General features: G+C 49.4%; 2 protein-coding genes across 2 annotated transcripts in view; one reads left to right on the top strand and one right to left on the bottom strand.

The window, feature by feature from the left end:
- Nucleotides 1-1,437, bottom strand: part of LOC308162563 (collagen alpha-2(VI) chain-like) — a gene marked incomplete at both ends in the record, with an annotated part of 33,762 nt that extends 32,325 nt beyond the window's left edge. The window contains one exon of the mRNA XM_080536709.1: nucleotides 1,422-1,437. Coding sequence (XP_080392835.1) covers nucleotides 1,422-1,437 — 16 coding nt within the window. The remainder of the gene's footprint in view (nucleotides 1-1,421) is intronic.
- Nucleotides 1,436-11,862, top strand: LOC308162562 (zinc finger BED domain-containing protein 4-like; the record flags this gene model as incomplete). The annotated part of the gene is made up of 6 exons (XM_080536708.1): nucleotides 1,436-1,448; nucleotides 1,659-1,704; nucleotides 2,469-2,664; nucleotides 8,998-9,102; nucleotides 9,281-9,436; nucleotides 10,162-11,862. The coding sequence occupies 6 exons, from the start codon at nucleotides 1,436-1,438 to the stop codon at nucleotides 11,860-11,862; spliced, it is 2,217 nt and encodes a 738-aa protein (XP_080392834.1).
- Nucleotides 11,863-19,037: the final 7,175 nt, after the last annotated feature.

The raw sequence follows: 19,037 nt of genomic DNA, 5'->3' as shown, positions 1-19,037 counted from the left end.
CCTATCCGGTCGGTGTGTGTGTGCTCAGTACCCTTTTGGGCATTTGACAGACTAATAGCTTGTGTATCGCTCCATCCTGTAGTGTTGCAGCTAGCAGCCTTGCTGGGTTGTGGTAAAGGTTATATTTGTCACTAAACCGGAGATGAACAGAACAGCTGGTTGTTGTGCATATCCATCGCCTCCTGTGAGTGGTATTCTTATAACAAAACATGAAGATCTTTGTTGCTATTTGGATAAAGCTACTTAGGCTACAGTATAAGAGAAGAATAACTGATCATTATCATAACCCAAAGCACAACAATCTGATCTGAATCCATGTTCTCCGGCAAGCAGGAAATAGCTGTCACACAAAACAAGTGAGTGTTCACAGAAGAGCCATCTCCAAGTAGGGCTAGGAATGCTTGCAGCCATCCACATTGCATAACATGAAATATATTTCGGTCAAACTCTTTATTTAAAAAAAAAACCTTACCATGAATAGGAGTATATAATAATTTGACCAATAGGGTTAAGGAATCCAATTTATCTAGAGGTAGAAACTGTGAAAAACGAATAAATGAAAAGGTGCACTTGCTGAGAAGAGGAGTTGGGTCCGTTTCTATTGCTGTTTAATTGTTGATGGGCAAACTGACCATGCCTAACATTGCACGTTAGAAGCAGAACGCCCAATAACTACGGTGTTATCTATGATTGAAGCAAAATTAGGGAATAAATACTTACTCCCGAAGTAATTTTGTAAAAGGCAAAAAAAGCTAAAAAAGTAATGTATAGTTTTGTAAAAGGCAAAAACCACAGTAAATCAATAAGCCTATAATAATAAGTGATGTGAAAACTAGATTACTGACCCATACATACTGAAAAGCAAGAGGCGAGAAAGAATCCAAAAAAGAAAAACTCACCTCAATTATAAAACGGGATGCGATATCACACTTTCGATTCGAGTTTCCAAATTCTACACGATTACAGGTCGAACATTTCTAATATACCCCGAAGATCTCCTATCACACTGCGAAAGAGCCGGAGCTTCACCGGGGTCAACTTTCGGTCAGACACTAGCTTTCATCCAGACTGGTCAGACACTAGTGTGTGTGTGTGTGTGTGTGTGTGTGTGTGTGTGTGTGTGTGTGTGTGTGTGTGTGTGTGTGTGTGTGTGTGTGTGTGTGTGTGTGTGTGTGTGTGCGTGTGCGTGTGCGTGCGTGTGCGTGTGCGTGCGTGCGTGCGTGCGTGTGTGCGTGTGTGTGTGTGTGTGCGTGTGTGTGCGTGCGTGCGTGTGTGTCTGCGTGTGCGTCTGCGTTTTCTTCTTTTTATTTACCAGTTACTAAATATCGATTTTATTATTTACATTTTTGAAGAAAAAACATATCGACATCTATATATAGATATATTGTACCATGCTAAAACATGTAGTTGTCTCCTCCAACCTGCGGGTGGCAGCATGACGCGTCCGTGTGGGAAATCACCGACAGAGCAGAGAGAAGAAGAAGAAGCGGAAGGAGAGCACGTCTTGTTGTGAGCGTGTGTGTCTCTGTTGGACTTGTTTGTTGTTGTGTTGTTCCTGTTCTGAACTGCAAAACCAAACCGAGCTGCTTCTGCTTGTCTGAGAGGCTGTCCTGTCCTGTCCTGTCCTGTCTACCGACCTCTGGTCGTCTGAGGTCCAGGTCCTGGTGCTGGTCGTGGTCGTGGTTACTCACTGGTTCTCCACAGGTAACACCATAATACCGTAATAACACCATAACACCGCCTTTGCGATTTGGTGCGTCTGTGTGCTCGTCATATAGGGGCAGTCAAGAGTCGGAGTAGACCATAGATATAGAAATATCTAATATATAGAAATGTCTATGGAGCAGTAGACCATAGATATAGAAATAGCTCATATATCGAAATGTCTATGGAGCAGTAGACCATAGATATAGAAATATCTAATATATAGAAATGTCTATGGACTAGACCACTTGGAAAAATGCCTCAGGCATGTTTGTGCAGCATCTGGCTGTGCAAACAGACGGAACATTGAAAACAGGCATCGCGGGATAACTTTTCACAAGTAAGTGGCAATGTTATTCTAAATTAGTGAACGTGAAAAATATCGCATCAGACTATGCTGATAATCACCTGACACCATGATGATGATGATGATGATGATGATGTTGATGATGATGATGATGATGATGATGTTGATGATGATGATGATGATGATGATGATGGCTACCAACAAAAATGTTACTGAATAATCATTACGTGACTAGGAGTAAAGGTGATATTTGCTTAACAATGACCTCATTCTCTGTATAATTTACTTCACAGAAAATGATCAGCTGGAATGTGTTTGTCCACATTCATGAGATTACACACTCTATCATGCCTAAAGTAGCTAGTGAGCCATGTCTATGCTGCTATCTTTAAGCACTGGCTGCACCATTCAGCTACATGCCAGAAGCAATTTTGAGATTGCCTTGTTTTTGTCAAAGGTTCCCCAAAGATCCTGGACTAAGGAAAGCTTGGGCCCTAGCTGTCAGGCGGAAGGATTTTGAGCCTAATGATACTACAGTTCTCTGCAGCTGTCATTTCACGGCAGATGATTTTGACAGAACTGGGCAAACTGTGCGTGTGAGGGAATGTGTGATCCCTTCAGTTTTTGCGTCCTTTCCAGACCATCTGAACAAGGTTAGTGTATTTGTGTGTCAGTGTAAGTCACAAGATTATAGTTGTGGTAAACAGTGTTCATATATAGTGGAAACTGATTGGAAGGATGAGCATAGATGTAACCAGGGAGTAGCTAAAAGGACTGTAGAATTTAGGAAGGGCTGGTTATCTAACTAACTCTGAGCTAAATAGGCAGTGCAGGAGGATACAGGCAGGGGGCGCCAGCAACCCTTTAGACTAGCAGTAATATCGTTAGCAGTAGCATTAGCATTAGCATTAGCATTAGCATTAGCTACCAGACAACGAAACACACAGCAACGGTATCCAATATGAACAAACACATTTATTATACAAATTATATATATATACCTCCCAAATATACTCCCTCCCCGCCGGCCACACACACACTCACTCACTCACTCACAGTACCTGGCCTGGAAAAGGCTTAAAGTCCCGGACTGAGAATGAGCTCGTTGAGGCCTGGTTGGAGCTCGCATGTGCTTTGAGTAAGGCAGCAGACGAAGGGGGGGGGTGACGTAGCAACTCGAAGGGAAAGGGGCTTCTTCGAAGTCCACAACGAGGTGCTAATGGCTCAGGTCCGGTGGTCCACGGTCGCTCCGGTGGAGTCAGCGGTCGGTCGCAATCCACGCGTGGAGGCGACGGCTCTGTCCAGCTTGGGTCTCGCTTGGTCCAACGTTCGCAGCCGGCTGCTGGCAAGGCTGGCTAACGGGGACACAGCTAAACGGGCTATCACAGTTGTGAACTCAATAATCACTTGGCGTCTTCAGCTTCAGCACGGTGTGCGTTTTACTGACTCCGCCATCTTAGGTCGACTTCTCGTTACTTCTCTCTCGTTACTCTCTCTCGTTACTCTCATCACTCTGATTCTCGTCACACTGACTCACAGAGCACTTCCGTCGCTATATATACACCACCGAACCTAGCATCCGGGTCACGGACACACCCCGGATATACCACGTCATTAAACATATACATAAACATTACAATAACAATACATACACCTTCATGAAACGTACAGGAATAGTATAGAAAATAATAAAGGAACTAACAGGGGCAAAATAGGGCTGATTCGGGGAAACTAAACTGGCTCTAAATTGTGGGCCTTCATAACAGCCGCCCCATGAAACCCTCGGTTTCAGTTAACTAGGAAGGCACACTGGCTAGGCTGCTCTAGCAGCGTGAGGTATGAGGTGATAGTGTCCTTGGTAATTTGAGGGAGCTCAATCAGGCGTGCCACAGGTCGGGTGTAAGTGCGACCACCAACGTCCACGATGGCCGTCCGCACCCTTCCGTCCGGACCCGGCAGGACCTTGGTCACTCTGCCTGTCTGCCAGGCGGCGCGTGGAAGGGACTGGTCGATCACCAGTACCACGGCACCTTCGGACAAGTTGTCTCTCTCCCTCGTCCACTTCTGCCTGACCCTTTTGTCAATCTCCATCTGCTTTCTGGAAGACTCCAATTCTCTCTCCAGCCCAGCTATCTGGGTTTTCAGCATGTCCCTTTGCTGCTCCACATCCAACTTCTGATCCTCCATATGTCGGAACTTCCTCTGGGTGGCCTCTCTCAACTTCGTTTGCTTGGCAATCTCCTGACGCATCTGATTCACCTCCTCCTCGTTAATCCTGAGGTCAGATGCCCTTTGCTGATTGTCCAGGGACTGTTGCTCCATACTCAAGGCGTTGTGCTCGTTCTCCTGCTGGAGTTTGGTGTTTCTGACTTGCAGCTGCTCCAGCTCCTTTGTGGTTCTCTCATGGTTGATCTTCTGCTCCCGCAGCTGCTGCTCCAGCCTCTGCTGCTCCTCTCTGCTTCGCTGGCCCGGCTGGTTCAGCACTTTGATGTCCGACTGCTTGGCGTCCAGCTCCGTGTGCAGCTGCTTCACTTCCTTCTCCAGAGACGTGATAGTAGTCTGGTCTTCCTGGGATAGCTTTAGTGCAGTGGCAACCTTCACTGAGTTGGTCACTGTCTCCGCATTCAGCTCTCTGCATTTTGTCATCAGCCGCTTCTCACTCACGTGGGACTTCAACAGGGCACTAGTCAGCTTCTCATATTCAACCCTGAACTTATCCAGGCTCTTCTCTCCGACCAGCTCATCGAGGACCTCCTGGAATTCCTTCTGCAGGGAATCAAAGCTGTTCCCCTCTCCCTCGGGTTTCTGGACGTTATCCCGTAGCGCCGCATTCATGGAGTCCACCCTGGTGTGAAGGCAGTTGATGGTCTGCACTTCTTCGGTTCGGACATGGAGGGATGACGTAGCTCTCCCGTTTCTATCTCTCCACTCGGTAGCGCCTTGGAGGGCCCACCCAAGCGCAGTCTTAACAGCCATCGGGCAGCCTCGTGGTCCTCTCAGCGGAGGACGGAGCGACACGATCAGTGCAGCGTTGTCCGAGCCGATGAGAAGGGTTGGCTCCGCTCCTTCTATCGGATGTAGGTCTACTCGCCGTAGGTGGGAATATCTTGCGCGTAATCTCTCCAGGGGGTAGTCGTAGCGGGAGAGCGCTAGCTGGTCTGCGGTGAAGACATTCTTAAGCCGATATCTGTCCGACGGCCGCCCCGCCGGGGAGATAGAGAAGTTGATCCTCGCCCCGGTGACCTCTTTAAGGTCGCGACGTATCGTGCGCAGAGTCAGCTTCTCCTCAGTCCCTTGGAGCCCCAACTGGCGCACTGCCTCCGGGAGAAGGATGGTCCGTTCCGACCCGTCGTCTAGAACGGCGTACGTGTCGTACACAGCGTTGTTGTGGTGAAGTCGGACCTTCACCACCTTCAGTAGGACCTTGGAGCCGCTGCTCCGGGCTGGGTCTAGGTAGTAGACAGGTGTTGCCTCTTCCGGTGCGCTACCGGACCTAGGGCTTCTGGTGCCCTCCGTGGACCTGGCGAGGGAGACTTCGTGTAGGATGTTGAGGTGGACCTCCTCACAGCGGTTGCACTTTCTCCTCAAGGTGCAGTTCTTAGCCAGATGGTCGCGCCCACAGTTCCAGCACCTCTTGTTCTCCTCGAGCCACCTCTGCTTGGCCTCGGTACTCAGGTTGTTGAAGTCACTGCACTCATTGAACCAGTGCTCGCTGGTGCAGTACGGACATGGCGGTGGACCTCTCCGTCCCTTTTGAGGGGGTTGAGAGGAATCCTTTCCCTCAGGTCGGGCTTTCCTCTCTCTCCGAGGCTCCTCCTCCGTGTGCAGCACTCCTACTGGGCGTCCTCTGTTCGAGCTCGGCCTGTCCCAGCGGTCTCCCTTCTCCCTCTCCTTCTTCGGCTCAGCGTAACCCATGGCGTCTACGTTGGTGTCATGCACTTCCTCCAGTAGGAACTCCGCGAAGGCAGCCATGCTCAGACCCAACTTCCCGGGGTTACGAACGCGCTGCTGTCGCCGGAACCTCTCCTGCCGGAAGCGTGGGATCTTGCGGAGCAGCCGCTCTACGTTGGAGGTGCTGTTGATCTCGCTGGCGCCAGCTGGGCCCTGCGTCTTCAGCATTCCAACCAAGGTGTGCACGCGGAGCGCGAAGTCATCTAGCGCCCGTTCATCCTTGATGGGGGCCTGCTGTTCGAGGGCTTGCAGTTCAGCAAGGGCGTGGTTCCAGGGACGACCGTAGCGGGCATCCAAGTCGGCGAGCGCTCTGGTGTAAGGTGTCGGTGCGGAGGCATGGGCCAGAACCATGTTGTGGGCTCTGGGGTTCCTCACATGCTGAAGGAGAATCGCATATTTGTAGGACTCTGAGCAGGAGTCGTCCAAGAGCGTGTCTAGGCAGATGCGTAGTTCCACATACTGGCTCCTGTCCTCGTCCTTGAAGAAGGGGAACTTGGGTCCCTCCACCTGGGGAAACATCCTGTAGTGGATGATCGGGGCTGGAGTGACGGTCTGGGTGTCCGGCCTGCATGCCTCTTGGTTCACTGGAGGACCTAGGGGTGTGCTACGCTCTTGGGGAATGGCTCCCCTCCCGGGCAGCGACGCGGGCTCCCTCTGGGCCGCGTAGCGGTCGGGTCCCTGGTCCTCTTCTTTCCAGGTGGTCAGCTGGGCCTGTAGTTGGACAGTCATGGCGGGGGTCATGGAGCCATCGGCGGGGGGTTCAGGAGACGGCACTCGAGAGGGCCGTGCGGATGATGCTCTGGAGCTACGGGCCGACGGAGCTCTGCTGATGCACACGTCGCGCATGGTCTGCATCATTTCCGCCATCGTCTCCGCGTGCAGTTGCTCTCTCTCCATCTGGAGGCGCTCGCGTTCTAGCGCCTCCTGGCGCTGCCTCTCCGCCGCGCGTTCCGCCCCCTCCATCTGGAAGCGTTCACGTTCTAGCGCCTCCTGGCGCTGCCTCTCCGCCGCGCGTTCCGCCCCGTCCATCTGGAAGCGTTCACGTTCTAGCGCCTCCTGGCGCTGCCTCTCCGCCGCGCGTTCCGCCCCCTCCATCTGGAGGCGTTCACGCTCGAACTGGAGGCGTTCCCGCTCTAACGCCATCTCGGCCTGTTGGCGCATACATTCTGACAGCGCGGCACTACTCCCTCTGGAGTGCAGGCTATCCGCCCCAGAGGCAGAACTGCCCACGGAAACCCTGGACCGGGAGGAAGCCACTGAACGGCAGGAGCTAGGTCTCGAGCGCGCCGTACTGGGAGGCAGATCGTTAAGGCTGAGGCCCTCCCTCTTCCGCCCGCAGGCGCTGTCGGACCGGGCCTCTCCTTCCTGCTCTTCCGTGTCTACGGCAAAACCCTGCTGTTCTGCCATCTCATCCTCAGGCTGGTGCTCTTTGATGGCTGTCTCGGTGCTAGCCACCCGCGCGCCGGCGGACACCTCGGCCTCTCCGACCACTGTATCCCGTGGAGTGCGCTCCTCACTACCACTCAGTGAGCTTTCGAGCTCAAGCTCATACTCCTGTAACCTCGGAGGCAACCGCGGGACTCTCTGTGGTCGTGGCTCTGGCTCAGGGGGCGGAGAAGGGGGGGTAACTGTCTGGTCTGGTTGGCTGCGCTCAGCCATGCTATCACTACACAACCTATCCGGCTCGAAGGACCAATTGTAACCAGGGAGTAGCTAAAAGGACTGTAGAATTTAGGAAGGGCTGGTTATCTAACTAACTCTGAGCTAAATAGGCAGTGCAGGAGGATACAGGCAGGGGGCGCCAGCAACCCTTTAGACTAGCAGTAATATCGTTAGCAGTAGCATTAGCATTAGCATTAGCATTAGCATTAGCATTAGCATTAGCATTAGCTACCAGACAACGAAACACACAGCAACGGTATCCAATATGAACAAACACATTTATTATACAAATTATATATATATACCTCCCAAATATACTCCCTCCCCGCCGGCCACACACACACTCACTCACTCACTCACAGTACCTGGCCTGGAAAAGGCTTAAAGTCCCGGACTGAGAATGAGCTCGTTGAGGCCTGGTTGGAGCTCGCATGTGCTTTGAGTAAGGCAGCAGACGAAGGGGGGGGGTGACGTAGCAACTCGAAGGGAAAGGGGCTTCTTCGAAGTCCACAACGAGGTGCTAATGGCTCAGGTCCGGTGGTCCACGGTCGCTCCGGTGGAGTCAGCGGTCGGTCGCAATCCACGCGTGGAGGCGACGGCTCTGTCCAGCTTGGGTCTCGCTTGGTCCAACGTTCGCAGCCGGCTGCTGGCAAGGCTGGCTAACGGGGACACAGCTAAACGGGCTATCACAGTTGTGAACTCAATAATCACTTGGCGTCTTCAGCTTCAGCACGGTGTGCGTTTTACTGACTCCGCCATCTTAGGTCGACTTCTCGTTACTTCTCTCTCGTTACTCTCTCTCGTTACTCTCATCACTCTGATTCTCGTCACACTGACTCACAGAGCACTTCCGTCGCTATATATACACCACCGAACCTAGCATCCGGGTCACGGACACACCCCGGATATACCACGTCATTAAACATATACATAAACATTACAATAACAATACATACACCTTCATGAAACGTACAGGAATAGTATAGAAAATAATAAAGGAACTAACAGGGGCAAAATAGGGCTGATTCGGGGAAACTAAACTGGCTCTAAATTGTGGGCCTTCATAACAATAGAAATGATCTCTTGCTAACATTATAACTGGAATCAGCTGACCACTAAACCTGATACAGGGTTCCCACGGGTCCTTGAAATGTGAAAAAAAATCTGGTCTTAAAAGCATTTGAAAATAGACATGGGTCATTGAAAGTGCTTGAATTCCCGTCTCTCTCTCTCTCTCTAAAAAAATATATATATACTTTTTTTACTTAGCTCCTCCTCCTTTGATGTTGCAGAAGGTGTGGGAACCCTGCTGATATTGAAATTAAACATCCCTTTTCGATTTGACTGATATTGATTTCTTACTTCATTTGAAGGTTCCCATTAAAGCCAGGTCAACTAGGACATCAACACAAGCTGGTGAGGCCAGGCATGATCCTGTACCTGTGTCTGAATCTCCTGACCTGCTGAACTCAACCTCGGTACGTGGAACAAAGCAGTTCTTATCCACAGCAGTTTTGCAACATACTTGTGTTGTATAGAGCTTTCCCAACCAGTGTTATCTTTCATAGCATTTCTATATCTATGGCTGACTCCAGCGAGAACACCCCAACAGCTGTTCATTTGTGCAGCTCATTAAAATCAAACTTGTGACCACAGGGTAGTAAAACCATGGCACCTGTGAGATCCATGATTGTCCACCACTTCATCATGCCAGAGGAAACCGAGGGGAACTTCAAAGCAATCTGCAAACACTGCAACAGAAGGATCTCCTGTTCCATGAAGGCTCTGTCCAACCTGCACGCACACATAAAGGTTTGTCCTTATACTGTATACTGGAATGTATTGTGAAAGCGGGGAATTTCCACTCATTAGTTGTATTTCTTGTATCATTATGAATTCACGTTTTCTATTCAGCACCATAGTTACAGCACCATAGTTACAGTACTACAGTGATATTTGTTTATTTAAAGTTGCCAAAACACCATGATGAATAAAGAAACCCTAACCCTAACAGAGGAGGCACAAGTATGCTGTATTTGAGGTTTTATTTATTGAATGAATGAATTATCTTTATTGTCATTGTAACAGGTACAACGAAATTCAAATGCAAACCCTAGGTGCTAACAAACATACACAGTCCTAAGATAATAATAATAATAAAAAAGAAAGAATGAGACATAAACAGGGGGGGATGTAAATAAAAATAAAAATAGAGGGATAAGTGACATAGACATCTGAGTATGTATCTATTATGTGAATTTGTATGTGAACTATACTTATATACACTATATGGCCTAGTCCCAGGGGGGTATATAGACAAGGGGGAGTTAGCATGTAACTGTGTACTTTTATAAACATATAAACATATGGACTAGTAGACTTATATACAGTATATGATCCTTATCACAAGAATGTAAACATATTGCACGGTTATAGAACATTGCACTATTCCCATGGTTATTGCACAGTAGTTTCTCGTATTGATTTATTTTATCAGAAAAACATTGCATCTAACCTGGTTCTGTGTTTTTTTTCAGAGGATACACCCCACCGCCATCCCCACCACCATCTCTGTGTCTATGCCTCAGAAGTCGTCAGGCAAACTGAAGAAATACAACTCAACACATCATCGCCAACTGAAGAGCACCAATCTCCTGGCCAACGTTATTGCAGAGAACATGTTACCGTTGAGGTTTTTGGAGAGTCCGTCGTTCAAGATGTTCTGTGAAAGTTTGGATCAGAACTACTCCGTACCGAGTCGAAAGACCATGTCCGGCGGCATTCTCAACATCCATAAACTCAAGATGGAGGAGAACCTCATGTCTCTTCTACAGTCGGCAACCTCTGTCTGTGTCACTCTCGATCTCTGGACCAGTGGCCAGATGAAGTCTTACATAGGAATGACGGGGCATTTCCTCCTGAACTGGACACTTCACAGTGTTATGCTGGCATGCAAGCGGTTCCGAGGTCTCCATACGGTGGAACACATCGCCCGCACGTATGAGGAAATCTTGGACCACTACAAGATCTCAAACAAGGTGAACACGGTGGTTACAGATAACTCGAGCGACGTGGTCGCCGCCTTCGCACATTTTGAAGACGATCCGTCGGTCGGTGAAGAAGAAGAGAGGAGTGACGAAGAGGACGAGGAAGGTCTGCATCCTATAAGTTCCACTGACCTGGACGATGTTTACTTTCCCCAGCACGAGCGCTGCTTTGCTCACACGCTACAGCTCACCGTTAACGATGGCCTTAAGTCTGCAGATAACCTCAGCCAAGCCGTTTCCAAAGCCTCAGACATTGTCTCCCACACGCAGGAACTCTTTGAAGGGGAGAACGGGCCACCACCTGCGTCGGTCACCAAGTGGATCTCCCAACTGAAAATGATCCGCTCGGTTCTCAACGCCGACGAAGCAAAGCTGGATGCGCTTCCGGTAGCCAAGTTATCCGCCGCTGAGAAGTACGTCCTCTCCGACGCCGTCCACATCCTAACCCCTTTTGAGGTGGCCACAGATTGCGTGCAAGGATCAGACTTTGTCACCGCCAGCTACATCATCCCGTGCATCAGAGGACTTTCCAATCACCTCAGTCACTGCTCTACCACTCACAACGGAAAACTCGTCAAAAGCCTGAAGGAAGCGATCGACAAGCGCCTGGCCGTCTACGAGCAGAAGAAGCTCTACCAAATAGCCTCGGTCTTGGACCCGCGCTTCAAGCTAACGTGGTGCAACAGCGACGAGAAGGCTACGCTCACCGCGGAAATCAAAGCTCTCGTCGCAAAGCTCACCGCCACGACGGAGGACACCCCGACGAAGGGTACCCCGCCCGCCGAGTCGGCGGCGGCGAAGAGAACTCCGTTGGACATGCTCTTTGGTTTCCTGGACCCGCCCGACTCATCGCTCTCCCAGTTGTCGCCTAGCAACAAAGAGATCGAGCAGTACCTCCTCTCGCCACATCTTCCGGCGACGGCCGACCCTCTGCAGTTCTGGCGGGCCCAGACCAGCGTGTATCCCACACTCAGCAGGGTCGCTGCCGAGCACCTGCAGGTCCCAGCGTCCTCGGCGGCGGTGGAGTGCCTCTTCGGCATCGAAGGACGTCGTCCGTTCAAGCCAGACCGGTGCTCGATGTCGGACGAGCTCTTTGAGACCTTGATGTTCTTAAAGTCGAACGGACTGAGCACACAGCCGTCGTGTGAACATCTGGAAAAACTGTTGCACGAACACCAAAACACTTGGTGAAGAACTTTGGATAGTGTGTGGGGGTAGTGGTGGCTTGTGGGATAGTGAGTTGGACTGGTGATCAGAAGGTCATGAGTTCAAACACCACCACTAGTGTGCCCTTGAGTAAGGCACTTAAGCTCTAAGTTACTCCAGGGAGACTGTCCCTGAAATCTCTAATGTAAATCGCTTTGGATATAATTGTCTGCTAAATGGTTCAAATGAATGCAAAAACTCTTTCCAAATGTAGGCCTATTGCCCAAACGTTATTCTAAAATGACTTTACTTAACACTTTCTTTGTGTGAAAGTAATAGAAATAGACTATGGCCAGCCAACTCAGGACAGGGCCTTTTATAGCCAACAGACATCCTTTACTGCCTACAAAAATATTTAAAGTAATTGTCATCATGTCTATTTGCTCTGGATAACGACAGACCGTTCTCTGTGTGGTTCTAGCCACAGCTGTCTGGTGATCAACACTATCACGCCTCCGACTGTGCATTCAGACTGTTTACAGAGGTAATCAAATGTTCCCTTTTTTGTGGCCACATCTATATTGTCCTTCCCCCTCAACCTGTAACAACTGACCCAGTCAAAGATAAGGTCCTTAAAAGGTAAACTATATTCTGTAACCTACATTTCATTAATTTAATTCTATAAACTACATTTCTGTAAATGTGAGTTGCTCTGTTACTGTATACTGTATACACTTCGTAGTTTGAAGTCTACCGGAAGCTTCACCCCAAATCTAATTAAAAATAACATTATTGAAAATATTGGTAACGACTAGGCACAACTGAAGAATGATAATTTCTAGTGATATTCTAGATGTAACAATGTAAAGTGATGTACTGGTGTTAAACACGTGAAGTTGCAGCCAATGGACATCATGAGGAGTCCTCTTCCATCCGCAGCTGGTTCCAGTCGACAGTTTAAACAAGGAGAAGGTGACTGGCTGTTATAAACATTGGCGATGGATTTCCCTTGAAAGCGCAGCCTCATTCACAAACCACTGAGCTCTCACCCTTACATGGAAGAGAAGTCAGCCGTGCATTGGGCTAGTGTACAAGGCTGTGGAATGGTTGTCTATACTGTGTTGTCTGTACTTATACTGTAACTTTTCACTGTAAATATCTGTAGGATTTTCTGTTCAACCAGATTGTAATGCATTTGTTCAAAAATATCTAATGTAAAAAAAAAATGAAGTAATTTACTGCATTGGTGATGAGACTTGGTTGTACTGTGATACAATACATCAATTCTTCATTGTTTCGTGTGAGACAATGCAACACATCAAGGACATTGTTCCTTGGAAATAGATCATTAGAAATGACCTGCCTGTCTTTTTCATGCCTCCTTGATTTTTGTTCGCGGTTTCAATCAGTCGAGGACAGACGTGTTTATGGCAGGGATGGAGGTCGTTGGTCTCCCACATCATACTGAGATGATTGAGCCGACAGGCCTCGTTCCACCCCGGCACCCCCAGTCACCTGACAGAGTTAAGCTCTGACTCTTGTAAAAACATAATTCACAGCAGAGTACCTCCCCAAGGTTGTCATTTGTATCCCAGTCCAGCGCTAATAAACTTGATTCAACTATGAAATAAACCCAGACCAAAAATTGTATCACTTCGTTTCGACTTTGTTTCAAATTACTGATGAAAAGTACGTCAGCTGAGTAATAATAATAACCTTTATTTGTATGGCACTTTTCCTGCAAACGTTGCAGCTCAAAGTGCTTTAAACATTATATAATCATAATTTAATCATTTAGTTATTTAAATGATTAGTAAATGATTTAATTGAGTAGTCAGTGTAAATGTTCTTCCAGTGCTGGGCTAGAATAAAGGTTACATCCAGGACAGCACACAAACACTAAGGTGTTTGCTCCAAATCAAATGTTAATGGTAATTTTTTTACACAATATACAAGATAAGAAAACGTAACGTAATGAACGGTTAGGGTAAGCAACTCCTCAACAACGCAACAATCATACAATAACAATTAGCAATGAAATGTCTTATGTATATATAATAAAAAAGGAAGATAACAATGACAATAGTATGACAAAGTACACTGTACCTTTCACTACGGTTAATGACCTGGGGGGCATTCCATCAATGTCACTAAAGGAAAATCCAGGCTTATTTTGACAAGTTTCCCAAATTTTTTTTTTAAAATGGCTTCTAGCAAGACTTATCAAAAGTAAGTCTGGAGTTTCCTTTAGTGACGTTGATGGAATACCCCCCAGGTGCCTGAGGAGCGGGCTCCTGTGACTCGCCTCTGTTGAGAACATGAATCATCATAATGCATCAGTGGTGACTCAACACAACAATGAAAATAAATGGAAAGGTACCGCTGCCGTATGCTCGTGTGTTTATCCACGTTCAGAGACAGTGGGACCAGAAGAACCTGTGCTGCTCAGCGGGAGAGGGCACTCTGCTCATCAATACATACACACATTGAGAATTGCACAATACGGACTGATGGCTCCTAGTTGAAATGTGGTGGAGTTAGAAGGGCTTTTATTGCGGTTGTGTTTTCATGATCAAAGTCACCTCCTCCCACTGAGGTGAAGGAAAAAACCTCCTTCAACCTCCGCAAGGCCTGAAGAGGTTCAGTTAAACGGGTTAAACTATAGAACATTATTAGCCAGGCAGAACCAGCCCGATCTCTGGCACTCAGAATCTATAAAGGCAAACTTCTACTGTACAGAATCTATAAAGGCAAACTTCAAGATGAGAAACCATTTGATGTTTATTACCTTGAACAAATCAATGAAATGTGGCTCTGACCTCATGTCACTCCACTCGAACTAAGCTCCCACTCTACTCCTCTACCCCTCTACTCCTCTTCTGCGCTACCCCTCTACTTCTCTATCTCTATTCCTCTACCTCTCTACTCCTCTACCTCTCTATTCCTCTACCTCTCTACTCCTCTACTGCTCTACCTCTCTACCCCTCTACTGCTCTACTCCTCTAACTTATTCCTCTACCCCTCTACTGCTCTACCCCTCTACTCTACTCCTCTACCTCTCTACTCCTCTACCTCTCTACTCCTCTACCCCTCTACTCCTCTACTCCTCTACCTCTCTACTCCTCTACTCCTCTACAACCTCTACACCTCTACTCTACCTCTCTACTTCTCTACCCCTCTACCCCTCTACTGCTCTACTCCTCTACCTCTCTACTCCTCTACTGCTCTACTCCTCTACCCCTCTACCTCTCTACTCCTCTACCTCTCTATATCTACCTCTCTACCCTTCTACACCTCTACTCCTCTACCCCTCTACTCTACTCCTCTACCCCTCTACTCCTCTACCCCTCTACTCCTCTACTCCTCCACCCCTCTACCTCTCTACTCCTCTACCCCTCTACTCCTCTACCCCTCTACTCCTCTACTCCTCTACCTCTCTACTCCTCTACTCCTCTACCTCTCTACTCCTCTACCCCTCTACTCCTATACTCCTATACTCCTCTACCTCTCTACTCCTCTACCCCTCTACCTCTCTACTCCTCTACCTCTCTACTCCTCTACCCCTCTACTCCTCTACTCCTCTACCTCTCTACTCCTCTACCTCTCTACCCCTCTACTTCTCTACTCCTCTACCGCTCTACTCCTCTACCCCTCTACTCCTCTACCTCTCTACTCCTCTACCTCTCTACCTCTCTACCTCTCTACTCCTCTACCTCTCTACTCCTCTACCCCTCTACTCCTCTACCGCTCTACCGCTCTACCGATCTACCCCTCTACTCCTCTACTCCTCTACCTCTCTACTCCTCTACCTCTCTACCTCTCTACTCCTCTACCCCTCTACTCCTCTACTCCTCTACCTCTCTACTCCTCTACCCCTCTATTCCTCTACCGCTCTACCCCTCTACCGCTCTACTCCTCTACCCCTCTACTCCTCTACCTCTCTACTCCTCTACCCCTCTACTCCTCTACCGCTCTACCCCTCTACTCCTCTACCCCTCTACTCCTCTACCCCTCTACTCCTCTATCGCTCTACCCCTCTACTCCTCCACCCCTCTACCCCTCTACCCCTCTACTCTACTCCTCTACTCCTCTACCTCTCTACTCCTCTACCCCTCTACTCCTCTACCCCTCTACTCCTCTACCTCTCTACTCCTCTACCCCTCTACCCCTCTACTCCTCTACCCTTCTACCCTTCTACTCCTCTACCCTTCTACCCTTCTACTCCTCTACCTCTCTACTCCTCTACCTCTCTACTCCTCTACCCCTCTACTCCTCTACTCCTCTACCCCTCTACTCCTCTACCCCTCTACGCCTCTACCCCTCTACACCTCTACCTCTCTACTCCTCTACCCCTCTACTCCTCTACCTCTCGACTCCTCTACCCCTCTACTCCTCTACCCTTCTACCCTTCTACTCCTCTACCCTTCTACCCTTCTACTCCTCTACCGCTCTACCTCTCTACTCCTCTACTCCTCTACCTCGCTACCCCTCTACTCCTCTACCCCTCTACGCCTCTACCCCTCTACTCCTCTACCTCTCTACTCCTCTACCCATCTACTCCTCTACCTCTCTACTCCCTCTACCTCTCTACTCCTCTACCCCTCTACTCCTCTACCCCTCAATCTACATTCTACTCCTCTACCCTTTTCTACCCATCTACTCTCACTCTACTCCTCTACCTCTCTACTCCTCTACCCCTCTACTCCTCTACCCCTCTACTCCCTCTACCTCTCTACTCCTCTACCTCTCTAATCCTCTACTCCTCTACCCTCACTCCTCTACCCCTCTACTCCTCATCTCTCTCTACTCCTCTACCCTCTACTCCTCTACCCCTCTACGCCCTACCCCTCTACTCTCTTTTACCCTTCTAATCCTTAATTACCCACTTCTCCTCTACCCCTCTACTCCTCTACCCCTCTACTCCTCTACTCCTCTACTCCTCTACCTCTCTACTCCTCTACCACTCTACTCCTCTACCCCTCTACTCCTCTACCTCTCTACTCCTCTACCTCTCTACTCCTCTACCTCTCTACCCCTCTACCCTTCTACTCCTCTACCTCTCTACTCCTCTACTCCTCTACCGCTCTACCCCTCTACTCCTCTACTCCTCTACCTCTCTACCGCTCTACCCCTCTACTCCTCTACTCCTCTACTCCTCTACCCCTCTACTCCTCTACTCCTCTACCTCTCTACCGCTCTACCCCTCTACTCCTCTACTCCTCTACTCCTCTACCCCTCTACTCCTCTACCTCTCTACCGCTCTACCCCTCTACTCCTCTACTCCTCTACCGCTCTACCCCTCTACCTCTCTACCCCTCTACTCCTCTACTCCTCTACCCCTCTACTCCTCTACCTCTCTACCCCTCTACCCCTCTACTCCTCTACCGCTCTACTCCTCTACTCCTCTACCCCTCTACTCCTCTACCCCTCTACCTCTCTACTCCTCTACCCCTCTACTCCTCTACCTCTCTACTCCTCTACTCCTCTACCTCTCTACTCCTCTACCCCTCTACCCCTCTACTCCTATACTCCTCTACCTCTCTACTCCTCTACCCCTCTACTGCTCTACCCCTCTACCTCTCTACTCCTCTACCCCTCTACTCCTCTACTCCTCTACCTCTCTACTCCTCTACCCCTCTACTCCTCTACCCTTCTACACCTCTACTGCTCTACCCCTCTACTCCTCTACTCCTCTACCTCTCTACTCCTCTACCCCTCTACTCCTCTACCCTTCTACACCTCTACTGCTCTACCCCTCTACCCCTCTACTCCTCTACCCCTCTACTCCTCTACCCCTCTACCCCTCTACCCCTCTACTCCTCTACCCCTCTACCCCTCTACCCCTCTACTCCTCTACCGCTCTACACCTCTACTGCTCTACTCCTCTACCCCTCTACTCCTCTACCCCTCTACACCTCTACTCCTCTACTCCTCTACCCCTCTACTCCTCTACTTCTCTACTCCTCTACTCCTCTACCTCTCTACTCCTCTACCCCTCTACTCCTCTACTCTTCTACTCCTCTACCCTTCTATCTCTACCCCTCTACTCCTCTACTCCCCTACTACTCTTCTCCTCTACCCCTCTACTCCTCTACCCCTCTACTCCTCTACTCCTCTACTCCTCTACCTCTCTACTCCTCTACCCCTCTACCCCTCTACTCCTCTACCCCTCTACTCCTCTACTCCTCTACTCCTCTACCTCTCTAGTCCTCTACTCCTCTACCACTCTACTCCTCTACCCCTCTACCCCTCTACTCCTCTACCTCTCTACTCCTCTACCCCTCTACTCCTCTACCTCTCTACTCCTCTACCCTTCTACTCCTCTACCTCTCTACTCCTCTACTCCTCTACCTCTCTACCGATCTACCCCTCTACTCCTCTACCTCTCTACTCCTCTACCTCTCTACCTCTCTACCTCTCTACTCCTCTACCCCTCTATTCCTCTACCGCTCTACCCCTCTACCCCTCTACTCCTCTACCTCTCTACTCCTCTACCCCTCTACTCCTCTACCGCTCTACCCCTCTACTCCTCTACCCCTCTACTCCTCTACCCCTCTACTCCTCTATCGCTCTACCCCTCTACTCCTCCACCCCTCTACCCCTCTACTCCTCTATCGCTCTACCCCTCTACTCCTCTACCCCTCTACTCCTCTACCCCTCTACTCTACTCCTCTACCCCTCTACTCCTCTACCCCTCTACTCCCCTACCCCTTTACTCCTCTACCCCTCTACGCCTCTACCCCTCTACTCCCCTACCTCTCTACTCCTCTACCCCTCTACTCCTCTACCTCTCTACTCCTCTACCCCTCTACTCCTCTACTCCTCTACCCCTCTACTCCTCTACCTCTCTACTCCTCTACCCCTCTACCCCTCTACTCCTCTACCCTTCTACCCTTCTACTCCTCTACCCTTCTACCCTTCTACTCCTCTACCTCTCTACTCCTCTACCTCTCTACTCCTCTACCCCTCTACTCCTCTACTCCTCTACCCCTCTACTCCTCTACCTCTCTACTCCTCTACCTCTCTACTCCTCTACCCCTCTACTCCTCTACTCCTCTACCCCTCTACTCCTCTACCTCTCGACTCCTCTACCCCTCTACTCCTCTACCCTTCTACTCCTCTACCCTTCTACCCTTCTACTCCTCTACCTCTCTACTCCTCTACCTCGCTACCCCTCTACTCCTCTACCCCTCTACGCCTCTACCCCTCTACTCCTCTAC

Source organism: Nansenia antarctica (assembly GCF_963989245.1).
Source record: "Nansenia antarctica genome assembly, chromosome: 7".
Lineage (NCBI taxonomy): Eukaryota > Metazoa > Chordata > Actinopteri > Argentiniformes > Microstomatidae > Nansenia > Nansenia antarctica.
This window is presented reverse-complemented; position numbering and strand designations above follow the sequence as displayed.